The sequence below is a fragment of the Patella vulgata genome, chromosome 5, assembly GCF_932274485.2.
Source record: "Patella vulgata chromosome 5, xgPatVulg1.2, whole genome shotgun sequence".
In the NCBI taxonomy this organism is placed as follows: Eukaryota; Metazoa; Mollusca; class Gastropoda; family Patellidae; genus Patella; species Patella vulgata.
In genome coordinates, this window is record NC_065883.2 from 16,743,013 (window position 1) to 16,769,248 (window position 26,236).

Consider the following 26,236-nt stretch of genomic DNA (forward strand, 5'->3'; position numbering starts at 1 on the left):
CGACAAATTTAGTCGAAAACACTAAGTACACTTCCAGAATTTTGAAAAGTGTTTATACCACTTCCATTTTCATATCTAATGAAATTGAAAATGTTTTTTTAATCTCTGAGTATGACACGGATAGAATCGCATAATAAAATGGCGGCCATTCAAGACATAGGGTTAGTGCTAATTATGATAAGGCTAGCTCAATTTTTCGTCATAGGTCACGAGATGTAAATAGGGCTAGCGCTAATCCCAACTCTAACCCTAACCCTAGCCCTAATGCTTACCCTAACCCTAACCTACAATCTCGCCAACAACCACATGCCCTAACCTTATTTACATCTCAACGACCTTGACAAAAATTGAACTGGCCTTAGATTCAGCTCAGGACAGAGATCTATAGATTCTAAAGTTCTCAGTGTGCAGTGTTGACGGTCTTCCGTGAATGTATGTGGTGGTTCTCAATATTTAATCAACTTTTCTAAATGATTTCGTACCCGAAAGTTTCTTTTATAACTTCGGGAATTTAGATCAAAAGAAAGAGATCAGTTGGCCGTGACTGTGCCGCGTTTCGTTCCACCACTCGCTGAAGTGAGACAATTTACATAACTCTGAAACGCTGGCTCGCTAGCCTGGAGGTCGGGTGTTCGATCCCTGCATTGGCCGAGAAAGTTCATCCAGATTTTCCAGCGTGGTTTCCCCTTGTCAGTGATGCAGGCCGGATTGCTTGACAAGGACAGCTGTCTAGTCGTTCGGATGGGACGAAAAACCGAGGTACAGTGTACACATTGGCGTGCACGACGTAAAAGATCCCTTGGCAGTTGGAATTCGATATAAGAGTAGGCCGTAGTGCCGCTGCCTGGGCAAAATTTCCCTCATAGCACACTGTATGGCGTATGCCCGTCTTCATTAGCCCAGTTTAGGAGGACGTTAAACCCCATTTCATTTCATTTCATTTCATAATTCTGAAAAAGGAATTCCAGCATGGAACATGTTAAGCACGGGCATTAAATTAATTTGTGAAATTCAATGTGCGATTTATCTCGACTCGTCTTTCCTTCAACTTCTCTTGTCTCTAGTTTTATCATAATTGCATGAAATATGCACAACCATTTCACACATTCAGTCTTCAATTATTAATGCGCCATGTGCTCGATACACATACTGTTTACACTGGTGAACATGATAAAGATTGCAACGCCCGTCAGATGAAGGGATCAGATGGAGCGACATTTGTAGACAAGATTATACCAGGCGTTATTCTAACAGCACGGTGACTAAAGCTGAGTGATGGCATTGATCACGAAACAGATGTTTTCAAATGTTGGGTTTTGACTCTAATCTTCTTTATATTAATTCAATAAAGGAAACTTAGCCCGAGGGATTTGCAGAAGTGTCAAATTTAGCTCTTGTAGCCTAATACCGACAGATCTTTTGTTAAACCACTGTTTAAATTCCATGACAAGACTACACAAGCATTAGAAATATTTTGCCATGGATTTCAAGCCACGTGTTTCTTAAAGACATTCTGTAGAATGGTGTTGTTTTGATTATTATTTGTGTTTTAAACCGTTACAATTTTAAATACGTATTCAAAGAATCAATTAATACCAAAGTATACGTGTTATTTCAAACTGACCAGAAGTAAATATTCCATTGGCTCTTAATATTAACTTTTTTCTCTTTTAAAACTAAATTCTAAAACAATTTTTTCAATTATTAAGAACAAAATTAAAGGTGTTGGAAGTATATCTGGTTTAAAAAAAAATATTTCCTATTTAGTACAAATTTTAATGGGTACATAAAGTAGCACGCGAAGGCATAAAATAGTAAATGGCACCAATTCTCCCATGACCAGTTTGTGTTACTACCTCCGATGTAATCAGACCACGTGTTATCAACGCCGTATTGCGTGACGTCACACGTAAACCTTTACTGCACATGAAGTTAATGGTCAGTCATCCTGTACGTACAGTGTTAAAAGAAGGCTTTTGCATTACCGCTTTCAGACAGATTGGTGGTTTTTCTTTTGTGTCTAATTACTCGAATATGTAATTTTGAATTTCTATCCTGTGCAGGTTTTTTTTTTTTTTTTTTTTTTTTTTTTTTTTTTTTTTTAATAGGCCTATTAGTTGAAATGAATTGAAATGGGGTTTGGCGTCTTACTTTTCTTCTCAAATATCACTTGACAACAGCTGTCTACATTACTGGAATTCAAACTCCCTGGTTAGGAAATATCTATATAAAAATGCGCACATTCAAATAACCGCATATACGCCCATCTTCAATAGAAGGCTTGATCTCGCCTTAACTACGTACATCTTATCAAGATGTTGTAAAACTCGCGGTCGTTGCTTCAGGAACATGTAAAACTCGCGGTCGTTGCTTCAGGAACATGATATACGCCATGCCGAGCTACGTATAGGCCTACACTCTTCTAGCGACAGTCCTGGATTAAGATAGTAAGAAACGTACGGGTTCCGGATTTCTAATGGCCCGCGTTAAAATACTTTCAAGCTACCAATCACTTTACTGCCCCCATAGCTTAAGATCAGGGGCGGATTGGGGCCGGAAACCGCGGAGCCCGGACGGGGGGTCCGGGGGCTTTCCGCCGGGAAAATTTTGAAAATTGAACCCCAAATATGCGATTTGGTGGCATATCTGATTATAATCTCTGTCAAATAGTATATCTCATAAATCGATTAATTAAGGCCAAAATCCCGACCTGCAAGTAATTTACAGCCATCAACCTGTGAAATCATCATATCGTCATATTATGCAGGATTCCGAATTCCGGCCCACACACAGCACACCACGCCCAGAAAGTCTATTATACCAGCCCATTCCAGACTCCAGTGATGGCGTGGCGGTCCGTTAAAGCCACCGACCACATACAACATGATCATCATCGCTCCATGGCCGGTCCAATACTCCCCCCCCCCCATATAATGTTTAGCAGAAAAAGGTTTTTTAGACGAATTGGACAAAATTATTTTTTCAGTTTTTTGTCCGACCGGCCTTTCGGGCGATTGCCCGATCGCACGATGGCCCAATCCGCCCCTGCTTAAGATTGAAAAGGCCGGCGCGCGAAGTGACCGAAAAAGGCAAACCAGTAGAAGTCCACACCCAGCAGTTACATAAATTTGTCATTCTTATTTTAACTGATTACGACCGACTCGGTACATACCAGCCAATCAGATCTCTATTAAAATGTACTGATGAATTAGGAATGTTGTCCAGTCTGTGATCAGACTCATACCAAAGATCAGTTTATTAATGTGAATAGTTTATGATGTCCAGCTGTCCAGACATACAGTAATCATCTTGTAATTTATATCATTTCATAATAACACGATAAATACCTCTAGCAATCTCGTGATGATTTTCATGTGACCTAGGTCACAGCATCAACGCATGTGGTCAATGGAACAATAGGGGCGTGGCAAATAATGAAGGATAAATATTATATTATGAGATACACGCTTCATGTTAGATGTTGCAGGCACGTAATTCGAATGTCGGTCTAAAAGTGATTCGATTATTGGAGATATTTATTTTTATAAAGAGTGTGACTGCTTGAATAGAATGAACATAGCTAACAAATTAATGCTAGGATTTCTACAGTTTTCACCATCGTGTGTGACATGCCGCATAATAATCCAATAATTAATATCTCCTCCCCGGGTAAACAATGGTAATGATTGGAGAATGTAATATACAGCACCCCTACCCCTACAAATATGTTGGCAATGAATAATGATATCAGCTATGCTAGTAAAAAAAAGAGTAATCATAGTAATTTTAGACACCCGCTCTTAGTTTAAATTTCGTATAGCTCAACGTTGCTATATTCTTTTTGTTTACGACCAATTTTACGAAGTGGCTGTCCGACATTCTATCTTTATTTTATGTAAACAATTACAAGTCAAGAATTATTAATTTATATATATGGAGGATTCGTTGAAGTCTCGACTCAGTCATATAATATTTATTGTATCGTAGTTATTTTGATCCGGTCCCACTTGACAATTATCCCGGATAAAAATAATAGAGCGTTGGGTACTCCCAAAGAAAATTGAAAAGGGTTGTTCATCAAGAATTTGTTTGAATATCTTCGTTAAATTGTTGATCTTTTTGCTTTCACCGCTCGATTCTGTATTATATGTTTGCTCAAATTGCCCCAACTGTCGCAGCGCCCCCACCATCTTCCTACAATTCACAGGCTAGTGTAACAGAGAATGGAGTTGTGGAGAATTTTGCCAGGATAGCGGTGTGATTAAACGCGGATTGTTCACGTACTCGACACTTTTTTAAAAATCCACCCGGACACTTAGATTGCACCCCACCTCCACGAAACCCCACAGGGACCACGTGAATTCAAGACAATAAAGGGCCCGCACTACGTGAGGACATTAACTTCTTTAGGGCTCCCACACGCTACCAGGGCCCGTGAGTGGAGGGGGACAGATGGGACACTTGTCCAGGGGCCTGGAGTCTAGAGGGGCCCGGAGGTATGCCGAGTAATGTTTTTTTTTTAAAATATAAGTATAAATTAATAGGAAAAAATACACTGTTACTGGATCGTAAAGTGGAGAAAACAGGTGACTTTTCTGAATGTGGGTACTTAGTGGTGTGGGTAGGATTAGAATCGGATTGTGTCAGTCCATTTTTTTATTAAAAAAAGACTGTTGAATTAAAAACTATAAGCCACATGCCCGGGCCGTCCTCGTTACGGTTTTGGGCTCTCGCCAGCTACAGGGTATCCGGGCCCAGGTAGGTAATCGGAGCCTAGTCTGGGCCTGTATAGTAAATGTATTTGGTATGTTGTGTTAAAATCTCAGTTTTTGTGTTTTAGCAAAGTGACTTCCAGTTACCCCAGATATACGCCAAAATTACGCTAGAAGCATGTATCTTTCACAAATTGTCGAGACCAGAGAGAAAGAGAACCTCCCCGGACCCCAGCCCCTCGCCTGGCTTGTCCCAGGGCCCAGAGGGCCCCCAACCACGCTCACAGGCTCTTCGCAATCCACCCTTTAAAAACTCAATATATTCCTTACTATACTGTCGGGTAGTGTATTCGTAGAAAATTAAAATTGTTTGATGTGTCTCGTATCCATCTACAGTCCCAACAGAAGAATAACCTTTGTTTAATGCAATAAACCAGAAGTGCCCCGCCCTTACCCAACTGAATATTGGATACCCTTTTCAAAATATAGGTAAGCTATCACAATATCACTTAGATACAGTAGTTTTAATCTGATGTCTGAAACTATCCCTTCCTGAACTCGTTATGTTAATTTTGAGATTCAGCCAAGAAAATAGCTGATGAGGTTATAATAGAGCTGACTTGACCCAGAGGAAGGGAATCTTGTTAACATTTTCAAGTTTAAAATGGCAGCATACAATTTATATCTTCTGTCTGACGTTTCTGTACAACATAACTATAATAAGATTTCTAGAATCTAATTGTGTTTTGTTGCCATCTCTTCTCACCAAATGCTGTAACATTTTTTTAGGAATACGACAGATGCAGGATGTGACCTCAAGGTATATAGAACTTTATCCTCGTGAGAAACAATACAAGATACAAAACGCGCGTCATATAAATCTTACCTTGTCTTAAAAGCGCGTTTTTTAAAAGGGCACCATGACAAATGGCCAATAACAAATTTCATTATTTAAATTATAAATCTTCTACATTAATGTAAAAATGATGGAGATTTGAACAAACAAAATGACTTGCTCTGGCGTAAACGCAATTAAATTAAGAATATTCAAATTATTATAAATAATCGCCAGACTAACATCATGTGGTAAAATGTACTTGGTGATCGAGAGTTAAGAAGTGCTTCTTACCAAACAGCCCTATCTTGAATAGTAGGCCTATAGATTATTTGAAAACATTTGGATATGATATTCTTGACTGCCCTTTGATCTGTTTTGCCTGACAAAAACAACGCCCCAATTAAAAAAATTGTCACAACTGGTTGACGAAATATTTTGCGGACATTTCATAATTCGCTATACTTACTAAACTTTCAAGGGTGTGTTGGGTGTGCTTGATGCTCGTGTCCCTCAACGACACATGTATGCAAGTGACATGTCGGTTGCGCCCGATGTGCGATAAGATTTTGTCGGGTATTGTTGGTGCTCAACGACTGTTTGGTCTTAACGGTAGCGTACCCATAGCATCAATAGTGCCAAGCGTATGTGGGATACGCTATTGCTGGTGCTCCATAATTCCGTCCGGGGACAACCCCAATGAATGCTAAATGACTTTTCCAGAGAACTGGCTGAACTGAATATTTCCGTTGTTCACTGACTCCTCCAGGGAACATGGAAAACGCCTGCGTGATAAGCTATTCCTGGCGCCCAATAATGCCCTCGGATGATAGTCCGAATGAATGTTAAATGATTCATCGGGGCAGGCCCGGCTGAGTTGGGGGTGGGGGGCTAAGGAGGAGCGGGGTCCCCCAATAATTTGTCCGCAAGTGCTTTTTTCTTCAGGTTATTGCACGCTAGTAATTATCCCGTTAGATACGAGGTCTGATTTTAACATAGAAGTAAGACTTCTAGAACGTAGACTTTCAGACAGGATATAGTTTTTCTCACACTCTTTCCCTGTGTCCCTTATCTATCAAATAATTCACAGCTATCAGTTATTACCAGTTAAAACAAGCGGTTGCCATGCAAAATACGCCCACATTTTCCAAGAAATGTATGGGGAAGAGGTATCATCCCCTCATTCAAGATCTTTTAATCCTTAAAATATTTTCATCAGAATGGGACAGCAATTTCAAATTTTGCGTAAAAAGCATGGGGCTATAGCTCTAGAATGTAAGGTCTGATGCGTACCAAAGTCGAGCTCATCCAAGAACTTTTGATCTTTAACACATATATAGTTTTAATTTCATCTCATGAATCGGAAACTGTCTCCCGATGAGGGTCCACAAACTTCATTCATATTTCACATTTTGCGTAAAAGGCAGGGGGCCAATGCGCACCAAAAGTGAACCCATCCAAGAGCTAGAGATACTCGTTTTAAGTTCATCTAATCGGATAAAATTTCTGATAGTCCACAACCTTGGCAAAACATGCTTTTATACTATTTACGTAATGGGGAGTGACCATTTGACTGAAAGTTTCGGTCCGATTTTCAGGAAATTCGGACTCAACCATAATTATGATGTAACTGTGATATATTTGAACGGTTTTGAAAATAAGATAAAAAAAAAATGGTGGCCTCTAGAGAGTCCACAAGCTAAATACGATATATTTCGTACAATCAGGGGTCACAATCCAGAAAGTTACGGTTCAATATGCCAATATCGAAAGGAACCCAGACCTTTGGGATATATCTAAATTGGATGACCCACTACCTGGGTATTACATGCTTTTAAGGGTAGCGGCTATTTTGTCGGGCAGTTTCGGTCCGATTTTCACGAAATTTGTACTCAGCCGTAATTATGGTGTAACAGTGATATGTGAGGTCTGGAGGGTCCGCTAGCTAACAATGTCGCTATCTTTTGGTTATAAACATACATTGTCAGTTTTTATCAAAATAATATAAAAATTGTGACCTCATGTTCAGCATCGCAGGAAACCACGGTCGACTATGTTTACATGGTTAAGGGGTTGAGAAAAGAAATAGAATTTCACTTCATTGCTGAGTAATTTTTATTAGCCAGAAAGCGTCTCTGACGATCTAGATCCTCAGGAGCTTCCAGGGTCTAGGCGGCCTCTGGACCCTCGCCTAGAGTCATTGGCTGGTAGCCCCCATAATCAAATTGCTTCCGCCGGCCCTGCATAAGAGGTTTGGATACGTGTACACTATGTTCAAAACAACCTCGACCAGGGAATTGGCTGAGCCGAATGTTCCAGGTGCTCACTGGCACATTCAGAGAACAGGTTGGGTTCCTGATGCTCGGAGAAAATTAACAGCACTGCTAGGGTTGTGTTAAGTCACAGTGGGTCCTCAGGAATATCTCGTCCGATTGCAACGGTACAGACCATGGTTCCTGGGTAGCAGGAAATGAAATGGGGTTTAACGTCCTACTTCTCTGCGCCGACTGGGTTAACGAAGACGAGCCGAATTAACAGACCCGTTTGCTTTGCGGGCGGGAAATGCGACTTTGGGTTACGTCTGCCAAACACAGACATTAGGTTACGTAGGTTTAATTTAAACATGGTGCCAGTTAAATATAGATGAAAGATATACTAGCGAGATGCCGCAAGAGATCAAAGGTTATATATGTAATACCTGTGTTTTTTTACCTGTGTTATATATATACAGCGTGCGCGATAAAATCATTTTATCAGCGTGGGAAAGTTGTAGCTCCTATCGTAACACGTGCATGCAGACTATATATTACACATATTTTACATTCCAGGAAGTCTTATCACAGACGGTACCTTCAAGGTAGAAACGCGTAATTGAAATTTGAAAATGAATTCTAGAAACATATTCTAATGGTGTCAAATCAGCGAAAAATAAAAGTTCTTAAAAGTCCAAAAATTCTAACCCACAATACGAAAACCTACAATCAAACCTACTAGGATTTATGAATTCAACTAATGACACCAATAAGACCTTTGTGAAGACAATAAGACCAATAAGACCATAAGCATAATGCTCAACCGGTGTCAAACATACTGTGGTTCAGATCGACTCCAGCATGTTCCACGCAGTTTAAAACATTTTCGGCGCTATGCAAAATCAGCGGTGATCACGGCCCTGAAAAGTAAATGAAATCAAATGCCATACTGCAGTGTGCTATGTGGGAAATGTTGCCCGGACAGCGGCGCTATGGCATATTCTTATATCAAATTCAAATTGTCAAGGGATCGTTTACGTACACGGCACCTCGGTTTTTGGTCCCATCCGAACGACTAGAAAGCTGTCCTTGTCAGGGCCCCCCATCCTGCACTGACAAGGGGAAACCATGCTGGAAAACCCCATTGAACCTTTTTTATAAGCAATATTTTTATTCAGATTTGTATCTGAATAGGGATTGGGGAACAGACATAGCCTATATTAAACCCCTCTCCCTGTCAGATATAGATACAAGTATTAACATTTTAGAAATAAATATATGAAATTATGATTGTGTTATAGCTGTCTCTGGAATGGATTTACATTTTAGAAATAAGCAAGCAACAAGTGAAATATAATTGAAAATATAATTATAAGAGTGCGTTATATAGTTGTCCCTTGAACCGACTGGTGATTTCGAAAAACGAGTGGTCAGTTTTAAAAATATTGAGTGAGTTTTCCATGTCGTCAATTCCGTGCAATAAGACAGTAGTGTTTCGATGGATAGTAGGTAAATTATTTATTTCGGGCATCTGAATATACGTAGCAATTCAATAAAAAAAGGTTCAGTATCCTCAAAGTGATGACCACATTCACAGCATGGATTGCCAGAAATGTGACGTAGAAATTTATGTTCGTTTAGATTGCTGCAAGTTTAGAATAAATGATTTGGTTTGCGCGGGATCCAATAAAAAAAAATTGATTTTTTATGTCGGCACTTAATTTGTTCCATTCACTAATTGACGGTGGTATGAACGAATTATAGAAAATATTTGTTTTATATTTATATTCAGGTAGGCTTGTGTTTCGGATATTATAATGTGCGCTTTCTGTCAAGATTAAATTATGATGATAAGATTGAGAAAGGCCGTATATAATTTTATAAATGAATTTGAGTTTATGTCTTCTGCGTCTCTCTTTTAGTGTAATAAAACCGGTTTCTTTATGTAAGTCTATGGCTGGTACCCCTTACAGCACCACACATGGACCTAAGTGCATCCAGTTGTAGGTGCTCTAATTTGTTAGAGTTGGTCTGTGCAGTTGTCCCAGAAGACGTCACAATAATCAAAATGAGGTGGGATGAAAGAGGTATAAATGGTTTGTAACGATTTACGGTTTAAGTCTGTATTTAAGGGATCTAAAACAATTTACAGATTTGCTGGTTTTCTCGATAATGTCGTTAATATGTTTGTTTCATTTGCAATATTGTTGAAAAGTCAAGCCTAAATGTTTGTGATGTGGGACCGCCTTGATAGGAACAATATATAGAGTAAGGGCAGGTAAAATAGGATTTTGTTTGCTTGTCAGTGCTAGTGTTTCGGTCTTTAGTGGGTAGTTGAAGGATACCAGCCATGATTTAGCCCATGAGTTAATTTTATCAAGGTCATTATTTAGAATATTTGCGCATTGGGTAGGGTCATCAATTTGCAGATAAGAGGGAAGTGTCGTCAGCAAAACGTCGAACATTTGATGTGATATCACTGACAATATCATTTATATAAACGAGAAAATGGAGAAGACCGAGACCATAGTGCTGTGGCACGCCCGGGGGGATGGTTTTTGGGGAGGTGAAGGCACCCCCAGTAACAAGACTGTTTTCTTCCCTCTAAATATTTGTGAACCCATTGAAGGATGTCTCCCCGTATCTCCGCAGTTTCTAGCGTGTGACCCGAGTCCAGCATGCCAGACCCTGTCAAAAGCTTTACTTACGTCACAGAACACTGCATGCTCTCGTGTAGAATCCTTGGTCAATGGCTTGACAAAAGTAGTGTGCGATATCGGTAAGTTGGTAAACACTAGAAACCCCATGCAAAAAGCCGCTCTGGAGGTTAGTTAAAACAAAATTCTCCCTTAGGAAGTTGAAGACATTTTTATAGATGCATTTTTGAATATTTTAACTAAGATATTGAGTCTAACGGGAGCGAACCCGCGACCACCAGGCTAGCGTGTTAGTGTCTTACTCACTTAGCCATCGTGCCCCTTCACTACCACCGAAAAGTAGCCCGATCAGAATTAAATCACCGAATCCAGTGAAAGATTGTTGTTTTGTGGTAGAAATTAGCTACAAAACCCATACTTGTGTATCTCTGGCTCGGTGCCTGTAACTAATTATAGTATATGAAGTATAATTATCTCCACACTAAACACAGAGCTAACAACTAATTTATTTTAGAAAATCTTTAATTAAAGCCTCTTACATTACTAGACTAACTAGGTCATAAAATCTATTAACAAAACTATATCAGAAAGTTTATAGGCTTTGTAGTTACCTTGGCAAGGAAAAGTGTCTATAGGATGGAACAAAAAAACGTGAAGGATCCCCTGACAGTTGGAAATCGAAATAAGTGTAGGCCGTGTCGCCAAGTATAGCGCCAATTTTCGGTCAAAATTTCCTTCAGAGCACATTGCCCGTCTATTTGGTACAAAAGATAAAACGTTACACCCCATTTTATTTCCATAGTTATGTGTCTTTTTCACATTTTCGGTCCCTGTAAGATGTCCGTGTTTTCGATCAGGGAACAGAGAGTTGTAGGGGCCCACGAACCTGGGGATCACAGGATCTATCACGGTGTTGACATAGACAGTTCCTCAAGCTATTCCGCCGTTGTTTTTCCTTTTCGATTAAGCCTTAAACATATATTATGAAAGAGCTAAATCTGCCTATTAACTTATCCAGACCATAACCAACTCTCGATGTCATCGCTAGCCTGTGATATTTACCGGATTGGAATTGATCTGCTGCTCAACGCTCATTGATGATTAAATTTTAAAAAGTGGATAATCGAGACTATGTTTTTTATCATACCTTCTTTAGTAATGATGATTGAGGCTAGGCCTAAAATTCAATCGCTAAATTCTCGATTCAGGGTGGATCAATTTGACTGAAATTTTCAGCAAATTCCCTTTACATTATCTAGTTTTTAACTATTGTAGTGAGAACTGCCAGTTCTTTATCTAATCTCCCACACTGGTTGAAATTTAATTTGAAGACAGCTGTTGGTGCTGTTAGGAAATACCCTCAAAAAGCTCCAGGCCCCTTCCGAACTTGATATTCGAGAGTCATATTAGGTACATGGAGCTCAAAAGTGGTTTAGACCATTCTTTTTTTTTGTAGAGTTGGTTTATGTCTCTAACAAATGTGATATTTTAGAGAACTGAAAATCAGACCTGCGAGTGTGAAGGTTGAAGATCTTTGGAGTTCCTTGTGATCCATTCAAGGGCATTTAGAGTCATTTCTGATTTCACCCTAACTACCACATCTGTTTATAGACGCGTCGAACTGCATAATATAGTGTTTTATTAGGGGGTTTTCTCGTATAGTCACACCCAATTATATCGTAAAAACTTCATTTGGGGAAAGAACTGGATATGAAAGCCCTACAAAGACCTCGTGGCATATATACACTGCTATTCCCCGTTTTTCTATATTTTGAAAAAGACGTGAACAATGTTAAAAATTCGAGTATTTATATATACCGTATTCCCCAATTCAGTGATTATAAAATAAGTTTATTTAATTTGTGTAATATTTTTCGAAAACCAATTTCGAGAATCTCTTCAAGTCTAATAAGCGCAGCCTTCCTAAGCACGTCTTTCTTCGAAAACCGAAGGTTTAATGTTTTGATGAGTCCAGAATGCGCCAAATTCAAAGGTTCATATTATAGTCCGAAGATTCAATTTTCCGAAAAGTGTTTCATTTTTTTTATTTTTTACACAAAACCCATTTCTTGTTATGTTCGTATTAAGCGCGCAGACTAACTAAACTAACTCTGAGCTAAAGCAACGGGTCCCTTTTGATATTTTAAAGAAATATTAGTCTTTTTAGTTAAACATAAAAAAACAGGCTTAAACATTCAAAATATCTGAAAAGCAGGGAGACAATACAGCGGAAAGTTTTGTTCCAGGCAGAGCGCGCACGCGGACTTCTCAAACTTTTAACAATCGCTATTGAATCTCTGATCTTGGAATTAAAAGGTATGTCTTAAATCTAACAAAGCCAGAAATAATGTCAATTTTTTCATTTCTTGTGTAACGTTTGATCGAATAAAAGGGTTACGTGTATGGTATTTGTGTCTGGTCAAATATAACTTAGATTGTTTGATGGTACGAAGCAAGTTTTGAACCTGACGTTAAACTCTGACTTGACTTGCAGACGACACGGCCATATTTGGATAAAGAATACCTACACGAGCTTCTATGGTAACAAATAACAAGTTTTTGTTGCACGAGGAATTTGTATGTTTGTTTTCCGAGTTAATCAGAAGTGCGAGTTTGTTTTGAAATCCTTGATAACAATGGTGATGTTGTATTGACGGGTTTGACTGATTTTTGGTTCCCACGTACGATGTTAAGATGTTACTTTACTATAATTTCTGACCCTGGACACCCAACCCTTGAATAGTCGACGATCATTGTTGACCCGACTCTCTAGGGTAGGGGTTGGGGTTGGGCATTTGATCTTAATGGGAACCATCAACCATGAATACCGAAACGCCCACTAAACGAGTAGGTCGTAAGCACTACGGAGCTACTCCCGTTGTATTTTTTGACGCCAGTATTATGGACGCCTCATAAATTATTCGATCTCTAAATCGCCTAAAATTGAAAGCTAATCCATTATCCGATTCGCCTGAAAGCAGGGTATCCATCCAGGAATGTGAAATTTTATAAGATGTTACTCGCCAAGCCGCTTAATTACCATAATGTCTTTTGAATATGAAGGCAGGACATTCCATTTTTTTTTCTTGTCCGGATAGACCATTTTGTAAATGGTGGGGCACATCTGAGCCCATAAAAAGGGCTCCGAAACAATAAATGACGAACACATGCACACATTCATATAAAACATAAATATTATTAATAATAAATGCTATTAAGTTCAGAACACAATATGAAAGAAAATAACTTTTAGTAACCTTTCAGTTCTCAGGGCCTTTAAACTTCTTAATTCGGTCCTGGAACATTTTCAATGTCATTGTCCTTTACACGAAAATCATTGAAAATTAAGTGCGGTTTTAAAGACTAAATTGTTATAATAAAATGAAAAGCCTGGCTTGTGCAATTTATACGGGGGAGTTGGCGCTATTTGAGTTGTCTTTGAAACTAATTCGACACGTATTTAAGATTTTCTATAACCATTCGCCCATGTCATAAAGTAGGAAATATCAATTATTATTAGTTTTAAGACCATTTGGCTAATATTTCACTGTGTGCCACCAGTGCCGATATTACGACCGTGTTTCTTTCTCTCATAATGTCAATATTTACTCAAGTCGTTTGCTGTTCTCCAATCTTACTAATTTGTACGAGAGTAGTCGTTTTGTCCCCGCTTGTAGAATTCAGAAGAATCCTCGCACGGTTAGTTAAGAAAGTTCATGAAGTTGCTTCCGAATTCAGTTGGAGTAGCTGATCCAGATTACAATATCTAACACAATATCTAACACCTGTATCGTCTGCTTGATAAAGACGAGAGTATCCTCGTCGAAACGTCGCTTAGTATTAAACTCAGTAATTGTGTATCCATAAAATTGTACCTTGTGTTAATAACTAAATGCCAATCAAAGAAGATACAATATCTAACTTTTCAGAACTAAAACTGGTTATTTGGCATTTAGTTAAAAAAATGAAACTCTTTATCGATTATTTTAAGATCTAAAGAATTAGGGTTTAACTCCTTTATTTTAAATCTCTGATTTATAGTCGTATTTCTTTTTAAATTTATTTACACATTTTTTTTTCGTCTGATCAGGTTTACTTAGCTGTATTGAGTAGTGTATTGTATATTTATGTCTACAACTTTACTAAGATAGTCTGGAGGTCGGGTGTTCGATCCCTGCATTGGTCGAGAAAGTTCATCGGGATTTTCCGACGTGGTTTTCCCTTGTCAGTGGTGCAGAACGGAGGGCCTGACAATGACAGCTGTCTTGTCCTTCGGATGAGACGAAAAACCGAGGTCCCGTCTATATATTGGAATGCACGTTAAAGATCCCCTGAAAGTTGGAATTCGATATAAGAGTAGGCGATAGTGCCGCTGCCCGGGCAAAATTTCCCTCATAGCACAGTGTATGGCGTATGCCCGTCTTCATTAGCCCAGTATAGGAGCAGAACAGTAGGACGTTAAACCCCATTTCATTTCATTTCATTACTAAGATATCAAGGCTAAGGTACCGTTCTTTCTCTTTTGTGGGGGGTTGGATGGCCGAATGGTTAGCACGTGCGTGCTGTATCATAAGACCTGTCATTAAGTAGACTGGCGTGGCTTCGAATCCCCGGTTGTACGTGACAAGGAGTAGGGTCGCCTGTCCAACCTCGTGGGTTTTCTCCGGGTCCTCCGGTTTCCCCCCACTGCTAAAGACCCCTACGCGCAAGCGAATTATTGAAATAAAATTAAACCATATGTTAGTCCCGAAATGACCAAGTTTGTGTCGAGTGGACGTTAAACCCCATCTCTCTCTCTCTCTCTCTCTCTCTCTCTCTCTCTGTTGTAATTAAAAACTTCAATATTAATTTTATAAATCTGTTGATCGAGAATGGCAACCGTAAAGCTGGAGAGATGAACGAAGATTATAATAACATGTTATACTAAAGCGACTTCTTGAACAATTCATTTCTCTTAACACTAAATTGATCCTTAATGATACCGCCTCTATAATGTGCACGCGACATGACATGTGTTGAAAAGAACGATGCTGTCGGAGCAGAAGTGGAGTTCCTTCCGATTCTGTCGTCAACCTGCTTGCAGTTTCCTGTAGGAGGAAATGTGGCTGATTTCTGATAATATAATTAGCTACCTATAACATAATATCATCAATAAATTACTGAATGATTATAAGCTTGTTATAAACAATACAATCTAGAAATCACTGGGTAAACAATTACCGCTATAACCCCCCCCCCCCCCAGTCCCCACACACACACCCACCACCACCACCCCACAAAAAGCACGAATCCTATACTCATTTTGTTGGCGGGAATATTGTCACGGCAGTCTTCTTAGAGTCGTTAATATTCCAATAGATTAAGCAGGGCTGCGGCTCGAGTGGCACACCTAAAATGCACAACTGCGACAGCGCACGGGCATTTCCCGCTACGAATTAGGATTTGTCGGTTACTTGTTAATCAGCTGTCTTCTTGGATCAAGGGTTTTCCATAGAACCGTGCAAACGTATTCGACTAACGGGTAATGGACTTTAATAGCTTATTTGCTACGAAGTTAAGACTGATGCTAGTCACTTGGTATTACCCCTTTTGTGCCAGAATGTGAAAGACACAGTGGACCAGTATTAGAAGAAACCTGTTAAAACGGGACGAAAATAAGATAACGAAAAGAAATCTTGTATTAACACCAGAAGAATATGATTAAGAAAATTGATAATATTCACAAATTTCGCAATTTATCATACTCGTGTATAATCACCCGCCACTGACATCTGTTACAGAACCTTCAAATATTACAAATAGTCACGAGGCCAGATCGGTTCAAATTTAATGATTTATTTTATTGTTACTTGGTCTAGGCTAATATTGTTGTGGTTATAAGTATTTATACGGGATTTTAAAAAAAAAAATACAGTATGTATAATGTAATTGAAATTTAACTTTTTATTAAAGATATCAATGAAATGGAATTTGACCGATTTATTCATTTATTTATTTATTTTATTTGTTTTGAATTTATAGATAGAACGTTTCCTACTGTAACCTTATAATCGTTAAAGTGCTAGAGGATCGCTCTACACACAATCAACAATCAAACGAAACATATATAGCTTTTGAGAGACAGGTACGGGGGCCATACATACTAGTGATAGATATAATTATTGTAAAACAAAAATATTAATGCAGTAACCAACATTATGTATCATTGCTGTTATGTGTGTGTGTGTGTGTGGGGGGGGGGGGGGGGTATGTAATAATTTAAATGTTGATCGTATGTTTTCAATAATCGTATGGATTATAAACCAATTTAAGAAAAAAGAACTGGATTATTTGAAATCAAAGCCAGGCGAAATTTAACTTTCTACTTATCTGCACCGATTGGGCTAATGAAGCTGGTCCCATCCGTAGGACTAGACATTTTTCCTTGTCCTGCACCAATGACAACGGGGAACCACGCCGGAAAATTCCGAGTTATATAACAAAACCTCCGTACGTTCATGTTGAATACTGACTTGATTACTTGAGACGGATAAAAGAAACATTAAGTTTTGGGGAAATGAGCACGCGAGATTTCAAAGATTTCCGAGACCGTCTCACTGCGATTTGGAGCTCAAAGGAAAGCTCTCCTCGTCAGAAAAAAAAAAGAAAAATAGGCGAATGATTTTTTACAAAAATTTTTTTTGACTGTTGTTGATATGAAAACAATATGTATTTTCGTCATGAATATTTAACTTCTGCCAAAACGTTGACAGTGTCACGTTTTATAAATTAACAACCGGCATTTTCTCACCCATAAAAGTTTTATCCCATAAAATATTCCCGACTTATTGAATATAATCAGACATATGTTTAAAACATTTGAATATATTCTATGATTTCATGCATATGTTTCGCGGATTTGACAACCGCACGTGCACAGCAGAAGAATGTCACGTGCGTGAAAGATACGATATGGCACGCTAGCGGGCGCCATCTTGCGGTCATGAATTATCATTGATACTGTTATAATAATAAACCGTTGATTGTATTTTAAAAATTTTCTATGTTAAACGTCATCTGTTAGTAGCCTATTTTTATGAATCAATTTACCGAGATAGTATTCTTATATTGATTGTCAATATCTTAGTGGGTTATGGCCTAGCCTATAAAACGCCTATATCGTCGCGATACCATTTTTCTGTTCCCGTGAAAATAAAAGCCAACGATTTCTTGTGGTATATAAAGAAATGAAATAAAATAAAATGGGGTTTAACGTCCTACTGTTCTGCTCCGACTGGGCTAATGAAGACGTTGGTATATAAAGAAGTAACGATTCAGATAAGTATTTCTGCCATTTAAAAAAGTTTCTAAATATGCACACCACCCCCTCCCCCCACCATCCCTTACAAGCGCACAATAATTTGTGGCCCTATTTTTAAAAATGTTTGGAGTGTGTGGGGGGGGGGGATATAAATAAATTTTAAATTGGCCAGACATTTTGTCAAAAGTATCGAGATTTCATCATTAAAACATAGGTAAAGTGGACGTCAGTTTTACGTGCGCGTGTGTTGAATTGATGTACGGGGAGAATATACCAGTGCGTGTCAAGATAACATTCATTTATTGATATGCTATTCTTCACGTGCATCCGAACAGATTTTCGCACAGAAACACTCGTAATATTACTTACATTATTCGACCTTGGACTGAACACGCAAATACACGAAACTAGGGCTCGTACATTCCATAACACAGAGCGCGCGTGCTCTAAACATAATAAGTCTAGTATACATGTATATCTACATACATAATATTATTAACCGTTGTGTATACCTGTACGCTGAATTACGTCACGTGATTTTTATAGGTAGTCGATACTTTGTAGAACTTTTACAATTTCAACTAAACGTCACAAGTCTTTCAGTAGAAGTACAACGTACTGAAAGATTATCGGAATAATTCTTTTTTCTTTTTTTTCTTGATTTGGGCGGATATTGGATTATTTGTGAGGCATTATTCCAGTGATTAGCTGCACGCTCTCCAACACTCCGTCAGTTCATCAAACACACGCTCCTCACTGGCTTTTAGAAGCGCATGCGTGTTATAAAGAGGTTGATACGAGAGTGTGTTACCGTTAGAATTAACTTACCGTAAACGTAGTGGAATCAGCTGTCTGGAAGACGTTCGCTTATAAACTGATGGACTACTGTTTTAAATGTGGAAATTTTGTGGAGTTAACGGCCCAACTGCGGCAACGCACTACACATATAGGATGTATAATTTGTTGAGAAAAATGGAGTGAATATAAAAAGTTTTACTACCTTTTAGGAATGCTAGCAACAAGAACGCAACTTTTTTGCGTTCAAGGCACCAGCAGCTTCAAGGAATTAATATGTTCGATGAAAGCTAAAGTTGATTATTTTGTTAATTTTGGAGGAGGTATTTTATCAAACTATGTTTCCATTGCAAATCTGCATTTTTCTTGTGATTATCAAAGTGTGCTATGGATCGGGTTATTTTCAACTTCAAATTTATACAATCTCAAATCCGCGCGGTGAAACGGCCGACGGCACGTGCTGTGACGGAAGCTTACGGATAAATGGGGGCACGTGCCGGGATGAGTGTGAAACGCTTTTCCGGATTTGCCTTAAGGAATATCAGGCTAGGGTGACGACTGAAGGAACATGTACATTTGGAAACAAATCAACTCCTGTATTAGGAGGAAATTCCTTTACGTATAGTCCTGGAAATAGCAGAACGATGATCAAATTGCCTTTTGAATTCGCTTGGACGGTGAGTAATCATTTTGCTTAATATCCAACCGCATTTTGTCCCAATATCTAGACGAATGTTTGCGTCTTTACAGGAAGAGAGACACGAGACCATATAGCCAGGTAATAAATGGAAGGTTGAAGGAGAGATTATAAGTATAAAATTGTGTCATGCCAATCATTTTAAGCTACCAGTCGTAATTTTGGCGGGAATTCATTCGTCATTAAAATTCTCACCAGGATACAATTATGCTTGAACACTTAACATGTAATTGAATGAATATTCAGAAATATAGAACTCACATATTAGATTAAAATGTTATACAACACAATTACAAAGGAATATTGTTTTGGATTTTTTTTTTCAAATTTCAAATGATGCAAGTCAGATCAAATAAATTAAGCCAGGTCACATAAAAAAAGGCACCATGACACATACCGAATAATTTGAAATTCATGATACATATTTATTTTGTTTTTAAAAGTAAAAAGGAATATATGTATACAGTTTTAAAGGAAGTACACAATTGTTATTTTGTAATAAAAATCCAAACACAAGTTGATCTAGCAGATAGTTCAATAGGCTACCCCGGGGCGAGGGGGGGGGGGGTGTACAAAGTAAGTTCCCCCAAGGTCATACATAAAAACAATTATCAAAAAAAGAGATGATATGAGATTGTTATCGCACCAGTGAACTAACAAGTTAAAAGATGTTGAAAAAATACCACTTCTGAAAAAATGTACTAAGGAAGAACAGTTGCTTCCCTTGCTCGCTCTCTAGATATACCACTGATTTAAAGATGCATTATGCAAAAGCTAATCTGTCTATTGAAGGTTTTATTTTAGCTACAAATAAATTATTATTTAGACATTTATTCACATGTCAAGCCTCAGTTGAACTCTCTAGATCATCGGATGGCAGAGAAATGTGATCCCCATTTAATGATTTAATTTAAAAATGGAGAAGCGAGTCTCAATTAACAAGTAACATTGCTATGACAATTAGCAATATGTGCCACATCTCGTCAAAACTTCAATCGGTGATAACTTTGCTCAGAATAAAGTAATTTGAATGAAATTTTCAGTATATTTTTAAATTATTTTATTTTTGAACTATTATTGCAAGAATGGTCAGCTCTTTATCTAAATCTGACAGAATGTATATTTAAGTGGTTTTTTTCTCTCTAAAACATTCATTTTATGTAGAAAATTAACCATTTTTCCATTTGTAAAGTTACAAATATTATTTTTCTTCAAGTTTCTTCATCTGTTTTCACAAAGAACTAAATGGAACAAATAGTACAGAAGAACCATTTCTAACTATTCTCATGTGCAGTTAATTATGGTATCATGAGAGAGTGGGGGGGGGGAGTCTCTTTAACACCTAAAACTTTCTGTAAATCTAGGTTACCAGGCATAAATTATCAACCAAAGTACAAGTTTCACAGAAAAACTAACCTGGAGGAATCAATCAGAGTAAGGGGGCGGGGGGTCTACTTTTAGACCCATAAACATTCCTTAAATCTAGGAAATTATAGGGGGGGTTGGATGGCCGAATGGTTAGCACGCGCGCGCTGTATCATACGGTCTGTCATTGAGTCAATTGGCGGGGTTTCGATTCCCCGGTTGTATGTGACAACCTCAAGGATTTTCTCCGGTTCCTTCGGTTTCCTCCCACTGCTAAAGACCCCTACGCGCAAGTGAATTATTGAAATAAAAAGATTAAACCCCATTTCTATCTATCTATCTATCTATCTATAGGAAATTATAGACCAATTTTCACACAATATAATTAACCTGGCTGAAATACCTTTCTTTGAAACAGTGGGTAAATTCAAATTTGTATAATATTTATTTGTATTTGTATGAATTTATAATAATCATTTTGATTTATATAAAAAAAACCATATTTTCCCATATTTGATCTTTTCTCAACAAAATATTTCTTTGTGAGTATTCAACCATATTTATTTTTTTTGTGTAATTTGTGCTAGAGTAATTGAAAATATATTGTTATATAGGTTTTATTTCTCTGTTGAAAAGAGACATTATTAATGTTTTTCATTTCATATATTTGATCTTAATCTGTTCTCAAATAAAAGATGAGTTAAAATTGTTAGCCTTCAAAACTAAGATTCATATTTTCCCAGCCTGTTTTTTTCTTTACTTTAAACAACTATACATTGTATTGAACTAGTACTTTATAATAGACAAAATTATGTTATATTTTTTTGAGAAGAGTGGAGATAATATGGCTGACCTCAGGTTTACAACTATTATAAAACTACCGTCTTTTAACTACTTCATGTTGCGTGGGTGAATTCTCACGCTCTGTTATCAATACTTCTTTTTAAACTGACTTTCTATAATGTCAAATAACAATTCTGTGTAAGGTATATCCAAACATAAGTTAATAATGATTGTCAAATCCAAGTCTTTACCTACAGTCTTCAAGGAGATGTTCTTTGTGAAGTATAGTTAAAGTGGCACTACCACCAGGTATATATGGTGAACTGGTAGTTAATGTGGCAGTATCTGATCAATAAATGATAATATAGATACTGGTTTTAATTTCTTGATCAGTCCCCCTCTGATGCTTTTGTTTACAAATAATAGCATGCTTAATGTTTTTGGCTGTTCTAGAAACTGGTTACTGTTTCCTACCCGTATATATGATAACATTAAAAAAACATGGTACATGATTATGATAACATTAAAAAAAAACATGGCATATCGTGTCTGTTAATCAAGACTTAAAATTTAATTTGTAAAATACATAATACATGTACAGGTAGGTTGCTCTTGCATGTGTACAGGGCGGTTGGGTGGTCTAGTGGTTTAACATGTGTATGTGAAATTATAAGGTCTGTCATTGAGTCAAGTGGTGTGGTTTTGATTCCCCGTTTGTACGTGACAATGACTAGGGTTGCCTGTCCAACCTCATGGGTTTTCTCCAGGTCCTCTGGTTTCCCTCCCACTGCTAAAGACCCCTACGGCAAGCGAATTATTGAAATAAAATTGAACCATATGTTAGTCCCGAAATTACCTAGTTTCTGTCGAGTGGAGGCTAAACCCTCTCTCTCTCTTTCTCTCTTGAATGTGTCATTGTCCAAGCATATTGCATGTATACATGAAGGTGTGCCGTTTCAAAGTTATATACTGGCAAATTTACCCAAATTGGTACACAAATTATTTTTGAGCTTAGTCAGGTTCCAAAATGTCTGAGAGAGAGAGAGAGAAATGGGTTTAACATCCACTCGACACAAATTAGGTCATTTTGGGACTAACATGGTTTTATTTTATTTCAATAATTCGCTTGCGCGTAGCGGTCTTTAGCAGTGGAAGGAAACCGGAGAAAACCCACGAGGTTGGACAGGCAACCCTACTCCTTGTCACGTACGACCGGGGATTCGAAACCACGCCTTATGATACAGCACGCACGTGCTAACCATTCGGCCATCCAACCCTCCCCAAAATGTCTGAGAGGTTGTATAAGGTATTCTGGGAAGTACGCATACCCTGCCTCTTACAACAAGTTGACCAAACCATGCAGACATGTAGTTACCGTAGTTAAAGTACCTGATCATTCAACTCCTTGAAAACCACTAACAAAAGATTGATACTATAATTAAAATGACTGGCCTATATCTCAGTAATACATGGGCTTCTTTGTCCTAAATTTTGAATACATTGTAATTTTAATACCCCAATGAGGTAATTGATTCGAAGATCTAACACCTCTGTAAGTGTTAATGAATATTGAACTAGAGAAGGCATACTCTGCCACAGCTGTTTGGATAATAAAACTGTTCAGTGTACTAGTATAAGAAGTATATAAAAAAAATCAACATAGATTTGGTTACAGCTCACCAATTATTGACAATAACAAGTTGATATATTCCTAACATACAATATATGTTGTTGTAATCTATCTTGTAAATATTACACGATTGTCTTTTTTCTCACGGTCTACTTAAATTCATTTCAAGTGTTTAATATATCCACACGGATTTGTCAATTGAATAAAAAAATCTACTAAGTTGAATTTAATGAAGTGAGAACTGTTGGTATTTTATATACAGACTTATGTTTTATTGTTGTAGTCAAGCATTTCTTGATTCAGATAAGCATGAACGACGATGGCTATTGTGCACAGCATATTATTTGTTATATCAATTTCCAAATACTCAGTCTACTATAGCCTTGTCCATTCTTCTGCTGTCTACCCTGTCCATACATCATGTTCTACTTATTAGTCTGTCTACTGTGTCCATACCCTAGTGTTTCACTAATTGATCTGTCTATCCTGTCCTGTCCAAACTCCAGCCTTAGACTCTTGTCTAATGTATCCATACCCTAGTTATTGATCTGCCCACACTGTCCATACCCAAGTGTTAAGCTCATTGATGTGTCTACCTTGTCCATACCCCAGTGTTAGACCCAGTGATCTGTCCACCCTGGTCATACCATAGTATTAGACTCCTTGATCTGTCCACCCTGCCCATACATCATGTTTGACTCATTGATCTGTCCATACATGTACATCATGTTTGACTCCTTGATTTGTCCATACATCATGTTTGACTCATTGATCTGTCTATCCTGTCCATACATCATGTTTGACTGATAGATCTGTCCATACATCATGTTTGACTCATTGATCTGTCCATACATCATGTTTGACTCATTGATCTGTCCATACATCATGTTTGAATCATTGATCTGTCCATACATCATGTTTGACTCGTTGATTTGCTACCCTGTCTATACCCCCCCCTCCCCATTGTTTGACTGATAGATATGTCCATACATCATGTTTGACTCATTGATCTGTCCATACATCATGTTTGACTCATTGATCTGTCCATACATCATGTTTGAATCATTGATCTGTCCATACAATGTACATCATGTTTGACTCATTGATTTGCTACCCTGTCTATACCCCCCACCCCCATTGTTCTGTCTACCCTATCCAAACCCTGTGTTGTGCTCATTGATTTGTCTACCCTGTCCATATCCTGTTAATGACTGCCAGCAGGTTTCAACGCATCAGATTTGATCAAATCCGCACTTTCATTTTCACCCAAATTAAAAAGGTTGCATAAATGAAAGTACATAAAAGGGGTATAGCATAATATTTTCCCAAAAAATCATAGTTTTAGTTTCGAGTAGGAATAAAGAATTAATAGTAGATATATATCGAAGATAATTAGAATGATGTGTGAGATGATTGACAAGTTAATTACTAATAGATTAATTAACAGGTTTATAATTCTATCATTCAAAAGTCAAGTCATTTAACTTTTACATATTGAAATTTGTCGCCAGACAGGATTAAAATGGGTTTTAATGTTTCATCACATGATACTTTGGTTATTTTGAGACCAACAAACTGTTTCTGTTTATTTGCTGTGGTTCATTTTTCAAGGACAGTAGTGTTTTATCAATCTGATTAAGATACAGATCTATGTTTCATTTTTTTTAAATACTTTCGATGGCCTCCACTACATGAAAATCTGACCAATTTTAGTGGGAGGTTGTGTCAAGGGTCAAACGAGCTGCTTTTTACCTATGACATCAGACATTTGATTAACGCATCAGCGTTGATAAGTCTAGTGCGATACCCACAGTTTCATCCACCGAACAGCAAGAACTCGCCGCAACCGTTTCATTGGCTAATCCCTCACATCAACTAGAATGCATGTTATATACATGTAACTACTCTTCCAGATCCTAGTGTAGTAAAGACAAGTAAAATGAAATTTTAAACTATAAAAAAACGAAACGAAATAGGATCTGTGTTTTAATCAGATTGTGTTTTTACCTACTATGAATTTCAGGTAATCCTTCACATGCTCTACCAACTTTTACTCATGACTTTTTTGAATATCACCCAAACAGAGATACAATTATATTCCCATTTCATTTCCATATCGGACGCACATTTTTCAACCTGACAAGTATGAAGCAAACTATGAAAATCTTGAAGGTTCTTCTTAGCCTGTGGTGGGAATCTGCTCTCATTAAAGTTTAAATTGTCCTTATATAACTGTGATAATATTTGTGCACATGGCATGATATGCAAACTCTTGACAGAATACCTGATGTTACTTGCTGCTGATCTTGTCTCATGGAGCCCAGACCTTGGCAACTGGCAAATTTACAAAATTGACTGTTTTGCACCTATCTAGACATTCTGCATAAATGTTGTAGTCTCTGATATTATATTGTAAGTTTTGTATATTTTTTTTTCTGATCGTTCTCTGTTTTGTGTATTGTGTAATTAGAATTTCTTCTCTATGAAATATGTCAAGGAAACAAGAACACATATATTCTGTCATGACATAAATATGCAGTCTACCCACTAGTATAAAGGTAAACAAACATGAGTCACTCTATTACAAAATTATCATATTGTTCTTCCCTTTTCCCACGACCCCGAAAATCCTACAAATACTTATGTCACTTGTGTGAAAGAAGAGTTGTAGAGAGAAGGGCTGTGTTATTGACTGTCAGTTATAAAGTCTATTATTTATTAACATTTATGTGTATTATATATAGGCATATATATATCATATTGTAACAAGGTTTTCCTACTCAGGCATTTTATCAGTGAATTCAGTATAATTGTTATGAACTGTGTTATCGAACTAGTTGTCTTTGCTCTAAATCTAAAGTTTTTAAAACCCACAAAACTTTTTGAACCTGTTAGTATGTTCAAAGATAATTTTATTCACTTTAAAGGACAATATTTTGTCCCTTCCGGAATTTGTACTTTAATGATTAATATACAGTAGCTAAATTGTAAGAATATTATTCCTCTGTTACAGTAAACAAGAGGAATTATATAGTTTTTTAGATTTAAAGATCAAAACTTAATACTGGATACAAATGAACATAAAGTAAAAACTTTGCGTGCTTACAAAGTAGAGGAACAGAAACTATAGGGTGAATGTCTCATCCATAAAACTACTTACCAGTAAAAAGGTAAAGCCCAAGGGTTATAGTTGAAGATGCAGCAGATTTA

General features: G+C 37.5%; 1 protein-coding gene across 1 annotated transcript in view; it reads left to right on the forward strand.

Annotated features, from left to right (window-relative positions):
- The first annotated feature begins 18,492 nt into the window (after positions 1–18,492).
- Positions 18,493–26,236, forward strand: part of LOC126821533 (protein jagged-1) — a 68,477-nt gene continuing 60,733 nt past the window's right edge. Inside the window, exon 1 of the mRNA XM_050549980.2 lies at positions 18,493–19,228. Within this exon, the coding sequence (XP_050405937.1) occupies positions 18,890–19,228 (339 nt within the window). The 5' untranslated portion in view covers positions 18,493–18,889. The remainder of the gene's footprint in view (positions 19,229–26,236) is intronic.